Consider the following 20493-nt stretch of genomic DNA (forward strand, 5'->3'; position numbering starts at 1 on the left):
GGGTTTTTCACTTATCAGAAAAGATCCACTGTGATTTCTCAAGGAGGGGGATAAGACCCGCTTCGGGGGGGTCACACACAGTCCTCTGAGGGCAGCAGTTGTACCAGAATCAGCATGCCCCCCTCCCCCACCTGAGGAACCCAGCATTACCAGCATAGGGTGAGGAGGGAGCGGAGCCCCAGTCAGGCACTTCCAGAAGTCTGAGACGGTTACAGGGAGGAAAAGAGAGAAACCCTAGCCGGCAGGCAGCGGTGGGGCTGGGTTTGGAAAGAGGATGAGGAATAAAGAATTTAGACAGTGACATTTAAGCAGCAGAGAGAGGAAATTGCAGAGCAGAGGCAAGAGAACTTGGAGAAATGTCAGGCTGCCCTAAGAACTGGGAATCCTCAACCTGCCATTACCTGTTAACTACCTCTGGCTTCTGGACTGTGTTTCAATCATGTGGGGTCCTGAAATATGTTTGTGTGATATTTATACTTACCTATTTTTATTTATTTAAAAAAAAATTGCAGGGAGCATGTGATTCAGTTATAATGAGGAAAAAATACAAACAAATCTTAGGTGTTTTAGAACAATTGTTTCTTAAGATGGAGAACAATTTGGGGAGCAGCTACCAAGGGGGCCATTATCCAAGGGTAATGGATAGCTCATGTTCTACATACACTGTGCTGTGCTTAGGCACTTCAGTTGTGTGACCCCATGGACTGTAGCCCGCCAGGCTCCTCTGTCCATGGGGATTCTCCAGGCAAGAATACTGGAGTGGGTTGCCATGCCCTCCTCCAGGGGATCTTCCCGATGCAAGGATCAAAATCAAGTCTCCCACATTACAGGAGGATTCTTTACCGTCTGAGCCAACAGGGAAGCCCAAAAATACTGGAGTGGGTAGCCTAACCCTTCCCAATCCAGGAATTAAACCAGGGTCTCCTGCATTGCAGGTAGATTCTTTACCAACTGAGCTACCAAGGAAGCTCTCTACATACACTACCATGCATAAAATAGAGAGCTGGTGGGAGGCAGCTGTATAGCACAGGGAGCCCAGCTCAGTGCGCTGTGATGACCTAGCGGGTGGCATGGGAGAGGTCAGAGAGAGGCGCAAGAGGGAGGGGATATATGTATACATATAGCTGATTCACAGTGTTGTACACCAGAAACTAACACATGTAAAGCAATTATCCTTCAGTGAAGAATAAATTTTTAAAATTTACAAACCTAAAAAAAAGATAGCTCATGCTCTGTCTTCCTAGGACAGCGTTTGCCAAGAGTCCTCAGTACCCAAAGGGCATTGTGGACCTCAGGAGGCACCCATCCTGTGGGTTTCAGAGAAAGGGGAAGCAATTTTTCAGCTCAGTTTAATCAATTTTTATCAATTCGTCTGGGCCTGTGCCCAATTAAGGGACAGGACTCTGAGACAAGAGGACTACTTCAATTTTGCCCCATCTGTTTATGGCCTGTCTCCCACAGTGGACCGAGAATTTCCTGAGGGCAGGATTCCATCGACTTGGCTCATGGCTTATCCCCAGCAGCTGGCACCGTGCCTGGCACTTAGAAGGCATTCAATAAATGTGCACTGAGGAGTGAAATAAAGACTAACGCCCTGAGAAATGCATCAGCTCTCACCTTGAAAGCACTATGGTCTCTTGTTAGAATTTTCTCTTTTTCAGTTTAATTCTACAGTAACATTGGCTCAGAAACTCAGAGTGAAAAATCCAGAGATGGCCAGGAAAAGAATAGATGTGATAGAGATATTGCTGCTGCTGTTTAATTCCTAAGTCATGTCCAGCTCTTAGAAACACTATGGACTGTAACCCACCAGGCTTTTCTGTCCATGGGACTTCACAGGCAAGAATACTTGAGAGGGTTGCCATTTCCTTCTTCAGATAGAGATATAAAAGGGTAGAATAAGCAATGCAATATTGACACTCCTGATGTTTTACTCTTTATTTCCATTTCCCAAGCACATACTGTATGCCAAGCACTGTGCTCGGGTGCTGGAGACATAAGCCCTTAATCTGGCCGTGATAATAGCGACAAATAGAGGATCCCTGGGATTAATCTTCTTCACTGACAATAATTATTAGAGTCCAGCCCTAACTTCCAGGCATTGTTTGAGGTGCCTTCCAAGTGTTGCTTTGTTTATAGATAGTGCTGTGGTATGTGCATTTTACAGATGAGCAAGCTGAGACTCAGAAAGGCCAATTAAGTTGTTCATGATCACAGCGGAGGTGGCAGGGGTAGAGAACAGGCTTAGGTTACTGTTGTCTGATGCCTGGGCTCACCGGCATAACGGCTTCCAGGGAGCCTCCTGAGAGTGACCCTGAGATCACTGGCCTCTGAAGCACCAGGAATGCTGGATAAAAATGCAGATTCCCATGCCTGGGGCTAAAGGATCAGAATCCCAGGAAGGGAGTCTGAGGATCCCAGTTTTTAACCACTAACTCAGCTGATTCAGATTTGTACTAAAGCTTGTAAAGCACAGCACTCAAATGTGCCACACTGACTCCTTCTGAGTTTACAAAATCTCCAGTACCCGCCTCCCACATTCTTGTGTGTGTGTGTGTGCTAAGTTGCTTCATTCGTATTCGACTCTACTCCATGGACTGTAGTCCGGTAGGCTCCTCTGTCCATGGTATTCTCTAGGTAAGGATACTGAAGTGGATTGCCAAGCCCTCCTCCAGGGGACCTTCCTTGACCCAGGGATCAAACCAGTGTCTCCTATGGCTCCGGCATTGCAGGCAGATTCTTTATTGCTGAGCCACTGGGAAAGCCCCCTGCACCCTTGCTACCTGCCAACCGATGAACAGATGGAGTAGAAAGGTGGGGAGGAAGGAGAAAAGGAAGGGAGGTGTTGAGGCGGTCTGAGCATGGGTTGGAAAAGAATTTCCAGACACAGGGCATTTCAGAAAGGAGGGAGTTTATTGAGAACAAAGAGCAGAGATAAAGCGGGCACCGCAAGTGCAGTAGGCCAACAACTCCTGACAGGCCAGGGAGAGCTGACCTTTTGTGGGTTAATAGCCGATTTGTAGAGCCTCAAGACAAAGAAAATTCCTGCTTGATGGTTGGCATTAGGTGACTGGTTGGGGCTCTATAGAGTGTTTACTGGAGTAGGTTGGCATCTTTGCTTAGTTGGGAGTCAGGAAGCTTGTTAGTGACTATCAGGGGGTTTTGGGCGAGGTTACAAAGGGGCCCAGTCAGCTTCGGAGGTGTCCTTGATTATGGGCTCTGCTGCTGTGGCCTCGGTACAAGGCCTCGCACCTGTGGCTTTAGGGCAGGACTCAACAGAAGGGAGGGAGGGAGGGAAGGAGGGATGGAGGAAGGAAGAACTTGCTCCAAGTTGGGCTCCATTTCAGTTCAGGGCTTCCCAGGTGGCACTAGTGGTAAACAACCCACCTGCCAATGCAGGAGACTTAAGAAATGCCAGTTTGATCCCTGGGTCAAGAAGATCCCTTGGAGGAGGAAATGGCAACCCACTCCAGTATTCTTGCCTGGAAACTTCCTTGGGCAGAGGAGCTTGGTGGGGTTGCAAAGAGTTGGAGAGCTGAAGTGACTCAGCACGCACACACGCATCCTCCTCGTTCAGGGCAGGTGGACACCAGCCCTTGGCTCCTCTGCTCTTGGACCCACAGCAGAGGTTCCCTGTAGCGGCTGAAGCCACAGCTGATGGGCCTCAGGAACCTCCGTAGGAAACACCTGCTATGGATGGTGATGTCTGCCCAGTTAAAGCAGCTGAAGCAGCCAGCTGCTGAGAAGAGCAGCGTGATGAAATTCAGCTGTACCCAGGGCTCAAAATCTGAATATCTGTCCCTCCCCAAATCAGGACAGTACTGCTCTGGGTCCCTCCTAGTGGGTAGGGTCCATATCAGTCTGCAGACTGAGAAGATTCAGCCAACAGGAACCAAGGCAGGAAGGAGAGGCAGAGACAGGTTCTGGCTCCAGATAGGCTACAGGACATAGAATAATGAAGAAAGCTGAACACTGCAGGAAGAGGAGCAAGGACGGAGCCACTGGTCCATGAGGGGGATTCCACCATTCATTCTCACCAGCAAACCATGGGGCCACTCTGAGTCAAATCCTTGTGTATAAAAGAAAAATAATAGGGACTGCCCGGTGGTACAGTGGATAAGAATCTGCCTGCCAATGCAGGGGATGCAGGTTTGATCCCTGGTTGAGGAAGATCCCGCATGCCACGGAGCAACTAAGCCCATGCACCACAATTGCTGAGCTCGCATGCCCTGGAGCCTGTGCTCTGCAACAAGAGAGGCGACCACCATGAGAAGCCCACTCACCACAACAGAGAGCAGCCCCGGCTCGCTGCAACGAGAGAAAGCCGGCATACAGCAATGAAGACCCAGTGCAGCCAAAAAAATAAAAGGAAAAATCATAATAATCGTTTTTATTATCTATGGTTTATTGAACACTTTTTGTGTGTCAGGCACTGTCCTGAGGCAATCAATCTTTATAACAAGTATCTGGGAAGTCATTTGGTCCCCCTTTGACAGAAAGAAATGAGTCTCGGGTTAGGAAACCTGCCCAGTATTTGCCAACGGGTAACCAGTGAAGCCAGGACTTGATCTGGGGTCTGTCTCTCTTGTTAATAACTGCTAACAGCTTCTCCAATATTCCTCGCATTTCTAGTTCTTGTGACTAAGTACCTCCAATATGAGCTGTTCGTGGTTTCAAAGAAAAGAGGTATCGGTCTCTTTCCAGCCCCACATCCCAAGCCTGGGTGGTAAAAATGCCCATCGGTTCATCCATGTTCGGCCGGGAATCGGCCACGATAGAACACATAGGACTGTCAGCTGAGAAAGCTGTCAAAGCACGAGGGACCCCTAAAGGGTCTCGATCAGGTCTCAGCTCAGCTAAGCAGCTGTGAGCAACAAAGAGCCTCTGCTGTCAGCTGCTGTCCCAAAGGTCTCAGCAGAGGACACCACGTGTACGAAGGGGCTGGAGGAGCTTGCCGGCACCACAAAGCCTCACAGAAAGCCCAGAGCCCTGGCCAGGCCCCCATCTCTAACCCCATCTCCCACCATTGGCCCCTCATTCATTCCTGCTTCTAACTATTCCTCAAATAGGCCAAGTTCATTCCCACACAGGGCCTTTGCTCTTGCTGTGACCTCTGCCCAAAAGACTGCTCCTCCTGCCTAGAAGCAGCTTTCCCCACTTGTCACAAGCCTTCCGCTCCTTGTCATCCAGCTCTCCAATCTTGGTCCCCTCCTGCAAGAGACCCCATCTAAATGAGCAACAGCCCCCACAATCCATCATCCCTCTCCAGTATACCTTGCTGCTCGACTTCCTCTGTGGTGCTTTACACATCTGAAATGATCTTGTTCCTTATTTGCTTATGTGTTTAGAGAAGTACCTGGCAAGCGGGAGGCTCTCAATGAACATGTGCTGAATGAATGGACGAATGCGTAAATGAATGAATGGAAAATCTTACTAAGTGTTTTCTATATTAAGGATCCAAGCACCTACAGTCAGGGCACCCCCTCCTTTCAGTTACCAGGGGCAGAGACCACAAGAAATAGCCCTGTGGTTGGTAACAACTTAACAACCAGCCAGCAGTTATATCCACACACATTGTTGGGCATGGTTCCAAAGCTAAAAGGCACTAATTGCTTTTATATAAGGAGGGAGAAACACAGTGCCTCCGTGTCCTTTAGTCCTGATGCTCTGCATATCGGTGTCTGTTGCCGTGTTAGTCGCTCCTGTCTCACACAGCCTGTTTGAGCTTTATTCTGCCTATGTCTGGGATGGTGACAGGTTCCTATACAGAGGAGAGAGGTACTGTGTCCCTGTATGTGTGTGTCCACGTGTGTGTGCATGTGTGCGGAAAAGCAGCGATGCTCTGGGAAGGGTTAACTCGCAGTCAGGCTGCCTGTGCTCAGGGCCCTACGGCTGGCCCAGGAATGGGGTGGGCCTGGAAGGTGGAGCGGGCTTGGCTCGCATCAGCTGCTCTTTCCAAGACAGGAGTGCAAATGCCTGCCCAGCTGGCCTGAGCGTGCTGAACTCCAGTCGCCTTTAAGAATGGCCGCAGAAGCCCACACCTGGCAATCACGCCCCCTACCCCCCTGCCTCTCCACAGCAGGTCGCATTTGGGAGACTCTCCAGTCAGTCATTAGAGGAATGAGCCGAGAGTGAGCCGTTCACCAGCTTGCCAACACTTGGTGGAAAGCAGCAGGCAAGCATGGATGTGGTTGACAGCCTTCTCATGAATGAAAGCAACCTGACTCCCCCCTGTAAACTGGGGATCGAAAATGAGACGCTTTTCTGCTTGGATCAGCCCCATCCTTCCAAAGGTAGGTGTCAGGGGATATTATCTGAATTCAGAAAACCTTAAGTTTGTGGGAAAAATCAGCAAAGGCAAGGCTGACTGTGAAAACAGAACACAGTCCTCGTGAGACGAGGCTGGATAAAGTCATCTGCTCAGAAGTTTGGATAAGAGATCTAAAAGCAGAACTGAGTCCAGTGCTCTTATTGTTCCCCATGGGAGAGTTGGGATTAATGTACAGGACTTGGGGGGCACAAAAGCAGTGGAGGAGGAGCTGAAGTGGAGCCAGAGGGAGTACAAGTGTAAAAGCTGGAACTTACCAGCATCACAGAAAAGGTGCTGTCACAATCTAGCTGTCGGCTTTCCTTGGGGGAAATCGGTGTGAAGAAGTGATTAAATCGAAAAAATGCTTAGCAGCTAGGAAAGAAAGAAATCACTGGAGGAGCTTTGTTCTTAAGAAAAAGTGGTTCCCCGAGTGAGTGATCCTTTAACAGACCAGCCTTTCAGCAGCAACTGAATCACTCCGTGCTCTCCTCGCTTTGTTTCTGCAAAATATCTAAGTATGGGGAGAGCTGGGTTTGGTGATGCACACCCCTGAAAATACAAACCGGCAGGAAATAAGCGTCCACTTGGTGTACTGGGTTTTAACATTCTGCCCTCATCACCTGCATCGCTCCGTCTTGTCCGGGTTCCTCCTTGCAGAGTGGCAGCCGGCCGTGCAGATTCTCTTATACTCCTTGATATTCCTGCTCAGTGTGCTGGGAAACACGCTGGTCATTACGGTGCTGATTAGGAACAAGAGAATGAGAACAGTCACCAACATTTTCCTCCTCTCCCTGGCTGTCAGCGATCTCATGCTTTGTCTCTTCTGCATGCCATTCAACCTCATCCCCAACCTGCTTAAGGATTTCATCTTCGGAAGCGCTGTTTGCAAGACCACCACCTACTTCATGGGTGAGTTGCTGCTGGTGCCTATTTCTGGAGTTTCGCCCTAAATCAGTGAAACTCAGTCCCAGACCTTCCCTAACCCCTGACAGCCTCCACAGAGAAGCCCTGATGGGTGTACAGAACAAAACATCTGACTGTATGGAGCTGGGTACAAGGACAGAGGAGCTGGCTTTATGGGAGGGTCAGTCCTCGTAACGCCCCAGAAGTCACTCCCCAGTCAGGGGACCAGTTCCTCAAAGTGGAATAAGTTGGTAAGAAACTACAGAAGACACGGGTTTTGCTTGCTTCTGTTAGAAAGACAGACAGATTCAAGCTGATCTGTGCCTTCCTGGAAGTCATTGATTGTACTCAGCTCTACCCAACCCAAGGCATGGTTTTGGGGTGGCCAGGCTGCTGGAAGAGGGCTTTTTCTGCTGCCATTCTGGCTCTTATAGGGAACAGGGTTATTCAAAATCCAGTTTCACCAGAGGTCTAGATTCCCTTCTCAGGATTCACTTTTCGAGCCTGTTTTCACAGGGGCTGGGACCATCTTAGGCAGAAAGAGAGACAGAACCTCTGCCACTAGACAACAAGTTGAATTTGCTCCCAGTGCCTGGGTGGATAAGCTGACCCTGATTGATTGAGAAATGCAGCTCACTGCCTTTGCCAATCAGAATGATGGTGATGATGAAAAATCATAAGAGCTAATGTCTTTGAGTACATTTTTTTTTGAGTACCAGATGTTCTACTAATTGCTTTAAGTTTTTACTTCCATGATCATATTTTATCTCACAACCACTCTATGAAGTATACACAGTTATTCTTCCCTGTATCACTGAGAGGGGAACAGAGGCATAGAGAGGTTAATAATGTGCCCAAGGACACACAGGTGGTAAGCCACAGAGCTGACTTGAACCCCAACTGGTGGCCACTACAATGGTGAGTGAATACACAGCCTTGTTTTGCCAACTGCTGTGGCTCATCTGAGGCTGAAACAAGACATTTCTCTTGGTCCCCTCTGCCTGCCAAAACGCCTCATCCCTTGCCCATTCTGAGAGCTGGTTGGGGGAGGAAGAGAAGAGGCAGGAAATGAAGAAGGAGTTGGTTGTTCTGACCTAAGCCTTGCAAAATATGCAGAGCTGAGCCGCCTAGGGCAGCTATCAGTGACCAGAAAGCTTTAAAAGCCTTTATTTCTTCCAATTGAGGAAGTAGTATCCAGCGCTGACAAAACAGTGATGAATGACTGATCTACATGCCATGGACAAATAACCGAGAAAGTGTCAATCTGGGTCCAAGTAGTCTAAAAAAGAAAAATGGACTCACAAATGAAAAGGATCGTTGTTAAACAATGACGCAATAATAATAACCAACATCTCACAGTGCCTCAGGCTTTCAAGGCCTGTCTGTATATATCCTACGGTAATATTTAATCATTTTAACCAGGGTTTATGAAAGGAGATTAGAAATTAGTCCTTGTGTAGTTGCACAACATAAATATGCTAAATGCCGCAGAGTTGCTCACTTTAAAATGATTACTTTTGTGTTATATGAATTTTACCTCAATAAAAAAAAATGTTTTAAAATAGCTGGGGTCTGAGCTAGGAGCCTTAACACTCTTTCTGAAAATACCTAGTACAGACTGTTCTAGAAAATGAAAAGCAAGATAATTCTAAAAGTGTTTGCAATACCATAATGGTTTTGTTGGATTTCTGATTCCAGTCATTTCAATTCTTCCCTTAATTTCAGGTTTTTAACAGTTAACACGCATTAAATTCCTAATACATAGCCAAAAGGGCTTCCCAGGTGGCTCAATGGGCAAAGAAACTGCCTGCAATGCAGGAGACACAGCAGACAGAGGCTTGATCCCTGGGCTGGGAACATCCCCTGGAGGAGGGCATGGTAATTCACTGCAGTATTCTTGCCTGGAGAATCCCACGGTCAGAGGAGCCTTCCAGGCTACAGTCCATAGAGTCCCAAAGAGTCAAACACGACTGAAGTGACTGAGCACGCATGCACATAGCCAAAAAAAAAAAGTGCTTGCCTGATGATGGGTTTATAATTACCCATTATAAGGCTGAGCACCGAAGAATTGATAGTTTTGAACTGTGGTGTTAAAGAAGATTCTTAAGAGTCCTTTGGACTGCAAGGTGAGCAAACCAGTCAATCCTAAAGGAAATCAATCCTGGATATTCACTGGAAAGACTGACACTGAAGCTGATGCTCCAAAACTTTGGTCACCTGATGTGAAGAGCTGACTCAGACTATGATGCTGGGAAAGATTGAAGGCAGGAGGAGAAGGGGGGCAACAGGGGATGAGATGGTTGGATGGCATCACTGACTCAATGGACATGAGTTTGTGCAAGCTCCAGGAGATGGTGAAGAACAGGGAAGCCTGGTGTGTTGCAGAGTCGGATATGACTAAGAGAGTGAACAACAATAGATTTCACTCTAAGTTTGGGGCTGTATTCTCTAACCCAAATGTTATCAATTCCTTAGGGTAAATTCCTATAAAACAGCAAATCCTATCTCAGAACCTGAGTTCTTAGCTATGGTTTTGGGGTTCTAGATTCCTTCAAGTCTCTGAGGAACACTATGGATATCCTTCCTAGAAAAAGGATATTTTTATACATAGTTTCACAAAAGGCCCCAGGCTAAGAACTTCTCCCAAATTTAAATTAGGATTGATTTGAAGGTTTAAGAAATCATGGTAAGAGATAAGAGAAGAATCAGCTGAATTTATGGATGAAGAATTAAAGGGAATTTTACAGGGATAAGACATTATAATCATTATATATGCACACAAAATACAAAAATTAAGTTTTTTGACTATGCTGTAAGTATATCCTTTTGTTGTTGTTGTTGAGTTGCTCAGTCATGTCTGACTCTTGTGACCCCATGGACTGCAGCACACCAGGCTTCTCTGTCCTTCACTGACTCCTGGAGTTTGCTCAAACTCATGCCCATTGATTCAGTGATGCCATCCAACCATCTCATCCTCTGTCATCCCCTTCTCCTGCCCTCAACTTTCCCCAGCATCGGGGTCTTTTCCAATGAGTTGGCTCTTCGTATCAGGTGGCCAAAATATTGGCGCTTCAGCTTCAGCATCAGTCCTTCCAATGAATATTCAGGGTTGATTTCCTTTTAGATGAGGTGTTTTGATATCTTTCTCACTGATGATGAATGTTTGATGAATGTTCCTTCTACAAAACACAGAAAAGCAAAAAGAATTAGAAAGAAGACCCATTCCTCCTACCCTGAGAAAAACATTAGTTACAATATGGGGATTTTCCCCTTCATCCTTTTTCATTAGGTATTTTTTCAACACTCCATTTTGAAATTTAGAATGTTTCACTCAGAAACAGCCTGCGTACTAGACATTTTCAGGAAGAGTCTTAATGCTCCCATCTCAGACCCCACTGAATTTTTGGAGTCACTGTCCTTGAGAATATTGGATTAAAAGGTCAACTTTATGCACATCATGCTCAAAACTAAAGCTGTTCTACAGGTCACTCAGAAACTTCTTCTGTGGGGTAGGAACATAGTTCATCCACTTGGTTATTAATTAATGAGCACCTCCAGCCTAAGAAGGAGCTAGGTTGTAATCAAAGTTCAATAAACTTATCTAAAATACATTGGCAATACAATGTATTTGCAAATACATTGCTTGAACTGCCTCAAATCCTTTTGGGAACAAAGCTGGGAATAAATCATTTTTTAAAGATATACATACACAGTATTTCTTTACCTTCTGAGTATTTTCCTTTACTATCTATCAAACCTGTGCAGATCAGGTAAACTTAAGTTCATGTGCAAATAAACTTCGGATTTCAAAGCCGACGTAAGCAGCTTCTTTGTTCCTTTCCCAGGCACCTCTGTGAGTGTCTCCACCTTTAATCTGGTCGCCATATCACTGGAGAGATATGGTGCAATTTGCAAACCCTTACAGTCCCGAGTCTGGCAGACGAAGTCCCATGCTTTGAAGGTGATTGCCGCTACCTGGTGCCTCTCCTTCACCATCATGACTCCATACCCAATTTATAGCAACTTGGTGCCTTTTACCAAAAATAACAACCAGACCGCAAATATGTGCCGCTTTCTACTGCCAAGTGATGTCATGCAGCAGTCCTGGTAAGGCCGCCTGGGTTTATTTGTTTACTATAACTTGATAGAATTTTTCAGTTTTAATAAAAACTGGAATGTATTGTCCAGTGTCTGAGGGATCAGTTTCCTAGAGACTTTTTGAGAAGACTTAACCTCTTTCTAGAATGATAGAATAGAGCGAACACTTTGAATGTTGTATTTGAAATGCCATTTGCGACCCCATGGACTGTAGCCTACCAGGCTCCTCCATCCATAGGATTTTCCAGGCAAGAATACTGGAGTGGGCTACCATTTCTGTCTTCAGGATATCTTCTTGACCCAGGGTTTGAACCCGGGTCTCCCAGATTGTAGGCAGATGCTTTACCATCTGAGCCACCAGGTAAGTCTCTGAAATGCCATACCTGTATTAAAATCAACTAATCCTCTCAAAACCTCATAGGGTGGGTACTATTACTGTCCCTATTTTACAAATGAAGAAACTGAGACCGGCAGAAGTTAAGTTGCTCAAGTTCCCAATCCTGGAGGAGACAACAGAGTGTCTGGGCTTAACCACTATGCAGTGTGCTTCAGGATAGTCTAGTGAGGATCTTGGCTGAGACAGTGGAAGAGCTCTGGTTTTCCAAAAACTGGAGATAGAACTGAGGAGTCCAAAACCCCAAATCCCATGGGATTTTTCTTAGAGTAGAGTTGCAGCAGTGGTACTTACACAGAACACTTTACTAGAAATACAAATGCAAAGTTGTGCTACCTGTTTCTTTGCTCACTAGCAGGTGATGTTGGACAAGTTTATATAACTTCCTTGACGTTAAAGTTCTTTACACAAAGATTTAAGAATAAAGATACCGTTTTTATCTACATCACTAGATGGATGTGAGATTCAAATGAGAGAATGTTTACGAAAACATCATTAGATATATTCAAAAAGGCTACACAAGTGCAGGGCATTATGTTTACTAATTCCCAGCATGTTTTAGAAGCAGAGGGCTAGACATTCAAAAATGGCTCAAAACCAAGATAATTTCTGCCTTCTTTGCCTTCCTTTTTTTCATTTCAACCAAGACACACACATACTCAAAGAATTACGTTGCAAATGAGGGACATTTCCAAGACTTGAAAAGAAATCTTATCAAAACATGTCCAATTGAAATGAGAAATGGCTCAGCCACTGTGAGCCTCTGACAATTTTATGGCCTAATTGTGTAACCTTACACATGCCAGACTGCAAAAGTGATTTAGGGGCCAGACTCAAGAAGAAGGAGGCTGCAGTTCTTCAGGAATCAAACATGTTTAGAGAAAGCATAACTCTGGCCCGCCAGGCACTAGAATGAGTTTGCCACTGTGCCTAATGGGTTGAAACAGCCAGAATATTTTATTTTGCAAAACCAAGATTTTCCAGCATTGCTACTTATGCACTTGGTGATTCTGGTGCTATAAAGTCAACAAATGGTATTAATCTATTGTGATGCTTAAGAGCATAACGTCTAGAATCATATTGCTTGAGTTCAGATCCCATCTTTGCCACTAGCTGTATGACTTTGGACAAATTATTTATTCTGCCTGTTTCCTTATCTGTAAAATGGGTGTTAGGTTAATAGTACCTACTTCAAAAATTATTATGGGGATTAAATACAGTCATGTATGTACCATATTGAAATTAAATAATTTAACAAGTCATCAATGAATATAAATTCTTATGATTTTATTATTATTATTTCAGTAACAGCTTTATTGAGGTATTCAAATACTCTCATTGGCTTGTTTTTTTTTAAGCTCTCAGTAGTTTAAATGTACACTTGTTTCAGGCACAGACTTACACCAAACTTCTCCAATTTAACTAGTCCTTCATAAGAGACTTTATCTGGGAGAAAAGAAGTAACATTTTCTAATGACTGAACCTCCAGACATGGAATTTCCAAAGATATTAAATACTGGTAATTAATGTGTTTGCTCCAACTCATTAAAATGGAGATGAACCCTGTTTATTCCATCTCATCTTAGTTTGAAATGCTGGAGTTGCTGGTTATTGGATTGCTTTTTATTTTATTAGGCACACATTCCTGTTACTCATCCTCTTTCTTATTCCTGGAATTGTGATGATGGTGGCATATGGATTAATCTCTTTGGAACTTTACCAAGGAATAAAATTTGATGCTAGCCAGAAGAAGTCTGCCCGAGGTAACTATCTCTTATCTGTTGGTTTATGCCAAAAGATTACACAAGCCTTGTTTTCTATAACTTAGATATACCCAGAGTATATACTTTTGAAAATACTTTTCAAAAGTATTTCAAAATACTTTTCAAAAGTATTTCAAAATATTTTTCAAAAGTATTCTTAGGAGTGTTTCTCTGTGTCGTAACACATGGTCAGGAGACCCAGTGTCTCTGTTTCCTGTAGAATGAAGAAATTATTTCTCCCAAAAGGGTACTAAATGGAATAAAATGAGATAATATACCCATTGCCCAATTACAAGCTCAGGGCCCATAGGTCCAGGGTCTCTGTGATGTCATATTCAAATGGACCCCCTCTGCAAACAAAGCAAATTGTCATTTCAGGTGCCATCCTCTCTTCCCCCCTTCACTCCCACCCTTCACTCCTGATATATCTGCCATGGAACCTCACATCTCCTCCCTCTTCCCTTTTTTAATGTTGGGACCTGCATGTTCTTTTTGTTTTTTGGCTGTGCTGGGTCTTCACTGCTGCGCAGGCTTTTCGCCAGGTGCGGAGAGCAGGGGCTACTCTCCAGTTGCAGTGTGTGGGCTTCTCACCATGGTGGCTTCTCTTGTTGCGGAGGATGGGCTCCAGGGCTCTAGGTCTTCAGCAGTTGCAGCACATGGGCTCAGTCGTTGCGCTCCTGGATTCTAGAGCACAGGATCAATAGTTGTAGTGCACAGGCTTAGTTGCCCTGCAGCATGTGGGATCTTCCCTGATCAGGGGTCAAACTCATGTCTCCTGCATTGGTAGGTGGATTCTTTACCACTGAACCACCAGGGAAGCCCACCCCCCATCCCTCCCATTCATTACAGCCCACTCTTCATTGGAACTTACCCCACACCTTTGTTGACATCACTCACCACCGCTCTCACTCCATCCTTCTGCTCAGCTGTTTACCACATATACACCTAGGGTCTTCCTTGGCTTTTGTTGATTTTTGCTCATTATGCAATAAAAGCAATCTGGAGGTTTCCCAAGCAAGCAGAAAACTCCCCGCCTTGAGGAGCTGGAAGAAGAGTGTGAATACTCATTCTTTAACAAATTTGTATCCTTATAGTCTACACACATAAAATATTATTTTACTATTTTAAATTATGCACATTTTATACTATACATTTTTTTTATTAGTTATAAGTAGCATTTCATTTGAGTAGTATAGATCAATACCTACCCATGTTAGTGCAGGCCCAAGGTGGCCTGTCAAGTAATACAGTTCAAGTGTGATTTAGCCCCTGGATGGAGGGTGCAGGGATCCCGTGCCCTCTGTCTGGCATGACCCATCCCCCAAAATAAGTGACGTGGCTTGCCCACCCAGAAAGGAAACGGAGCTCGGCCAACAGCGGCAGGTACGCGGACAGCGCCGGGTGCTGCCTGCAGCGGCCCAAGCACCCAAGGCAGCTGGAGCTGCGCCAGCTGTCCTCCGGCAGCGCCGGCCGGGCCGACCGCATCAGGAGCAGCAGCCCCGCGGCCAGCCTCATGGCCAAGAAGCGCGTCATCCGCATGCTCATGGTCATCGTGGTCCTCTTCTTCCTGTGCTGGATGCCCATCTTCAGCGCCAACGCCTGGAGGGCCTTTGACACCGCCTCTGCCGAGCGCCGCCTCTCGGGGACCCCCATCGCCTTCATCCTCCTGCTGTCCTACACCTCGTCCTGCGTCAACCCCATCATCTACTGCTTCATGAACAAGAGGTTCCGCCTCGGCTTCCTGGCCACGTTCCCCTGCTGCCCCAACCCCGGTCCCCCAGGAGCACGAGGCGAGGTGGGGGACGAGGTGGAGAGCGGCACCACGCGGGCGTCTCTGTCTAAATGCTCCTACAGCCACGGGAGCGCCTCTGCGCCGCCCCCGTGAGCGGTGCCCCGCCGGCTGCCGGGCGGGAAGCATGGAGGCAGGGACCGAGGGAGGCAGCAGAGAGGGAGGGAAAGAAGGCAGCAGGAGGAGGAGGAGGAGGGAGCCGGAAGTGAAGGAGGGCACCGGTCCCAGTGGGAACCATTCCTCGTCTGCCTGGCACCCTTCACCTGGGTTCCAGGGGAACACTCCGAGGGTGGGGCCGTGACTGGGGCCCCAGGCGGGACGACTTCAGTAACATTCACCATCAGAAAACCTCAGCAGGCCAATGACAGGAGTTCACCAGGGCTCCTGCTGCACATGTAATTGCTAAGCACATGTTCAAACAGGGATTTGGACCCTACTGAGCTTTAGAAGGTTCTAGAACATCCAAGGCGGGCTCTTAACTCCTCTTAGTGACACCCTTCTGTGTTCTGCTGCTTCTGCTGATGCAGAATTGTGGAGGCTGCTTTGCGCCTGAGGAGTCCATCCCTCTTTCAGGAACATTCTGTAACCACCCACCTCACCATGACCACACACGGGAACCGGAAGCAAACCCTCTTCTGGCCATTTTCTGTAGTAAGAAAACAGCCTGACCTGTTCTTCAGGTCAGTCAAGGACATTCAGAGACATCAGGTGATGTCATCATCAGAACAGCATATGGAACATTGTCTAAAGGATGGAATTTGGAACTCATATTTCTGAAAAGAGTATGTAGCCAGTAACTGTCTTAGCATAAGGGATGTTGAATGCCAGGAGGCGCCAAGAAATAGTTTTCTAATTTAATAATATATATTGCTTAACTCCACCTTTTCATGGTGATATTAAACCCCATGGCTGCTTTGCCTCAACTTCATTTCTCATACTCATCCTCCTTTCTGCAAAGACCTCCAAGTCCAAAGGAGAGCTGTAATGTGTACCTGGCCAAGCTGGAAACTCAGGGAGTTGGGCCCAGAATAAAAACTGGCATACTTGGACTCAACTAACAGATAGTCAAAGCCTTCTATGCCTTTAGATACAATCTATGTGTTTGTTAATACTTGTGGTAATTTTATGTGTATGTGAAACATGAACAGAGCAGTATGTTCTTTACATATAAGTATACTCTTTGGTGTGTTTAAAAAAAAGAATAGTGGATGGAGGTTGCAATTGAGAAAGTATTATCATTCTACATTCCTGTACCACAGTTGGAGTTTCATGTGAACTCTTTTTCTTCGAAAAATTGGTGTTGAAATTTCTCTTCTCCAGTGTAGAAATCCCAACTTAATATAAGATATGAGCTATACACTTAGATACCAGGAAGTGCATTTCTAAAACTGCATGTGTCAATCCAATCTAACAGCCTCTTTCCTTCCCTCCCTTTCTTTCCCTTCCTCCCTCTCTCTGTCTCTGTCTGTCTGTCTGTCTCTCACTCTCTCTTTCATAGTTTTCATGCTTCCAAGCATCTGAGAGCTTTTCTTTTTCCTGTTTGTGGGGGTCCATGACCACCCATTGATCTATACCTGACGGACACTCTTTGTGGTGCACAAGGGCTAGTGATTTTTCTATTATCAAAAAAAAAAAAAAAGAAAAGAAAAGAAATCTATATTGGGCGGGTAGTACAGAGAGTGGCAGGAAGTGATCATGAATAGGGGAAGGGATGTGGTATATCTAACAAGATGTGAGTGTTGCCTTTGTTGTGTTTTTGCCAAACAGGGTAGAGAGGATAGTGTGCTTAACAGAAGAAATTATTGAGGATGTGAACATTTTTTATAGGGGACTTTCCAAGCCAGATGTTAATTTTTCTGCTTCTCAGATGGCAATCTTATTTTCATACTTCACACCAGTCATCTCTGTCAAGAATTTCAAGGTGAAAATTCAACTGACTAAAACGTGCACTGCTAAAATAGTAATGATAAAAGATGTAAGAAAGAAAGATGTCTCCAATATTTGAGTGAATCCTGCAGAACCTACAATTTTCCTGCCAGAAGAAGAAGCCTTCCCATCTGACAGTGTTAGCATATAAATGAAGATTAATTAGCCTCGCTACTCGCCCCACCCTTATTGGAAACCTCTGGAAATTCCAAAGGTAACTTAACCTAAAAATAGAGTCACCAGATTTAGCAAATAAAATACAGGATGTCCAGTTAAATTCTAATTTCAAATAAACAACTAATAATTTTTTTTAGTATGAGTATGTCTCATGCCCTAAAATACATCTTGTGTTTTATCTGGCAACTCTACTTTAAATTAACTTTAAAAGCACGTAAGAACATAAACAAGATTTCCCAAAAATAGAGCAATAAAATGCCTCTGTTCACTAAATTTATTGGAAAGTCTTTCACATAATGGAAGTTATTTTTAAAAATAAGAAAAATGCTATTAACTTTCAGAGTCTGTGTCTGACCTTTGGAAATGGTACTATCAACAGGCTGATTTTACTTCCAGAAAAGTTTTTAACATAAAGCTATTCTAGCACTTTGTTGAGTCAATTGCCTTTATTTCATACTAAACTGAATTCTTAAATTTGAAATAGTGACTTAATAGAGTTAAGAAAATAGATTCACCAAGTTTCTGGTGTTTTCTCTTGTCTTCTGGTAGCTTCCACTCATCAGAATGGTAAGTTTGAACTCTGTAACTTTGATCTTTACCTAACTCATGTGTCTCAATGGCTTCCTGTGCCCTAGTTACTGGGTAAACTCTCATAATAACTTGTAGTGGTGAATAAGCCATGCATGTGTCTAGATGTCAGTTATACTTGTTCGTGCATGCTTAACAGGTTATCTTCTCCATTCACCTAAAACGTAATCCTGAGGTGAGCGGCAATAGCTGTTGAATTGCCACTGTATTTCCTTCCAGTGTTCTGCCCAGTACTCTGTACACCATGAGTGCTCAATAAATGTTGTGACTGACTGCTGCTCTGCCTCTGATGATTCGGGGAACTCCTTTTCTCCACAGCAGTGAGTCTCAACAAAGGGGGCATGGTCTCAGGGGACCATGGGAATTTCTGGAGGGCTTTCTCTAACTCTGTGTGCATCCCCACCCAAGATACGGCTGTGTGAGCCTTTGCTGCCATCACTCCCTCCCTTTGCTCTCCCCTGGGGAATGTGTGTATAATCGGAGATGCTACCCATGGAAGGTTCTCGTGCCTGTAAACAGTGCTGGGACACAGGTTTTTTTAAAGGGCTGAGGAAAAGGATAAATACTATAATTCTATATACATGAGGTATCTAAAATAGTCAAAAACCATAAAAATAGAACATAGAAAAGTTATTACCAAGGGCTGGGGATTTAGTGTTTAGTGAATGTAGAGTTGCCGTGTTACAAGATGAAAAAGTTCTAGGATCTCTTGCCCAACTATGTAAAATATACTTAACACTACTGAACTATGCACTTAAAAATGGATAGGATGGTAAATTTAAAGTTGCGCGTTTTTCAGACATAAAGAACAGACTTTTAGACACAGTGGAGGAAGGAGAGGGTGGGGTGATTTGTGAGAATTGCATTGAAACAAACACATTACTGTCTGTAAAATAGACAACCAGTGGAGGTTTGCTGTCTGACGCAGGGAACCCACATCCAGTGCTGTGACAGCCTAGAGAGGTGGGCTGGGGAGGGAGATTTAAGGGGGGTTCAAGAGGGAGGAGACATATGTATGCCTGTGGCCAGTTCATGTTGATGTATGGCAAAAAGCATCATAATATTGTAAAGTGATTGTCCTCTAATTAAAAATTTAAAAAGAAGAAATTAAAAAATTAACTGTCTTTTACATTAGAAAAAAAATAAAGTTTTGTGTTTTTTAGCAGAATAAAAAAGGGGGGAGGGAGTGAGGAAGCCCTGGTCTGTAGTATTCCTTGGTTTTGCTCCTTCCTCTGCTCATTCCCTTTAAGGAGAACAGTGGTGATACAGCAAAAAACCATCACTGTGTTCCTGGTCCATGTTTAAGTCCTCTGCTCACTCTTTAGGGCTTATATGTATCATCGAAGCCCACCCAGCACCCCTGGCTGTTCCCTCATAACTATCTGATTTCCTGCAGGACTCCTCCTGGAGCCTCTGGGCGTCTTCCTGGCTTTCCCCCACCCCACACCCTACCTCTGAGCCCTGCGGCTGCTCTCAGCTCCAAGCAAGGTGCTTCCTTGATTCGGATCTCTCTGGTCCGTCCAGCTTCCTGGTCACCCTCAAGTGGAGCATAGATTCCAGTTTTCCTAAACCTGCTGCCACAGCTGAGGACCAGCCCCACAACCCTAATCCCCAACCCTGGCTCTGAGCAGCCCAGCCTGGGAGGAATTTCAGGTCCCTCTTGCTCAGGAAGAGTGGTCAGACAAGTATGAATTGTCCAGCAACCACTCTTGTACGTAACATGTAACAGGTGGTCAGTGAGTGTCTGGGGCGAATGACACAGTGAATGGGTGAGGACATTTGAATGGAGTCCTTTGTCAACGCTGGGCCTTTCTGGGCTGCTCTGGGGACCCCACCATCCTAACCAGAAGCATCTTGCCCAGAGTGTGCAGTGGTGCTCGACAAGAGGTGAAGTGCATGGGACAGCCTTGTTCTGTTCCCAGTCCTCCACACTGCACGTCAAGTCCCGCAGATACTGCTTTCAACTTCACTGATCATAAAGGCCTCCTTCGTTAGTGAAGAAGATACATTTTGGACCCCAAGTCCATAAATCTGTGTCCCAATGTTACACACACACACACACACACACACACACACACATACGCTCAGTCATGTCTGCCCTGTCACTAAATTGTTGTGTGACTCCAGGGAGGTCACATACCTTCTCTGGGTATCATTTCCTTCATATAAAGTGAGAGATTGTCACACCATCTCTGTGGGACTTGGTGAGTCAGAATTTGCTATGAGCTTTTACTCTTCTATATCCTTACTCAATTTTGTTGGGTTCCCATTGTTTTTGCAATCAGAGAAACTCCCTGATGCCCAAGCACATAACCACCTCTGAGGAAGGCTTGATCTCCAGGGTGCCTCTCAGAGCAGGTGGCCAGGGTGAGAAAGAAAAGGTCTCACAGAGGAATCTGTCAACTCTCAACCCCTTCTAGGTCACAGCTGACCAGAGCAACTCATGGGAGGCTGATCCCTGGAACATAAGCCCCAGTCCCACTGACATGAAGGCATAAAAATCCACTCCCAAACCAAATTTGGCCTAAGTGAAAGGGGTACAAGC

The 20493-nt window shown here is 45.3% G+C and overlaps 1 protein-coding gene and 1 long non-coding RNA gene across 3 annotated transcripts; one reads left to right on the plus strand and one right to left on the minus strand.

Moving 5' to 3' along the window:
- Positions 1–5830: 5830 nt before the first annotated feature.
- Positions 5831–15959, plus strand: CCKAR (cholecystokinin A receptor). 2 transcript variants are annotated; one of them, XM_025290221.2, is made up of 5 exons: positions 5831–6293; positions 6968–7219; positions 11059–11320; positions 13341–13468; positions 14821–15959. In XM_025290221.2, the coding sequence occupies exons 1-5, from the start codon at positions 6182–6184 to the stop codon at positions 15351–15353; spliced, it is 1287 nt and encodes a 428-aa protein (XP_025146006.2). In that variant the 5' UTR covers positions 5831–6181; the 3' UTR covers positions 15354–15959. The 2 variants fall into 2 exon arrangements, with proteins under 2 accessions (XP_025146006.2, XP_006072693.3); XM_006072631.3 differs by lacking the exon at positions 5831–6293 and having other exon boundaries at positions 6836–7219.
- Positions 14103–14956, minus strand: LOC123334453. Its single transcript, XR_006552319.1, has 3 exons — positions 14677–14956; positions 14340–14511; positions 14103–14152 (listed from the first exon to the last, which is right to left on the minus strand). It is a non-coding gene; the product is annotated as an uncharacterized LOC123334453 (long non-coding RNA).
- Positions 15960–20493: the final 4534 nt, after the last annotated feature.

This window comes from Bubalus bubalis, chromosome 7 (assembly GCF_019923935.1).
Source record: "Bubalus bubalis isolate 160015118507 breed Murrah chromosome 7, NDDB_SH_1, whole genome shotgun sequence".
Classification (NCBI taxonomy): Eukaryota; Metazoa; Chordata; class Mammalia; order Artiodactyla; family Bovidae; genus Bubalus; species Bubalus bubalis.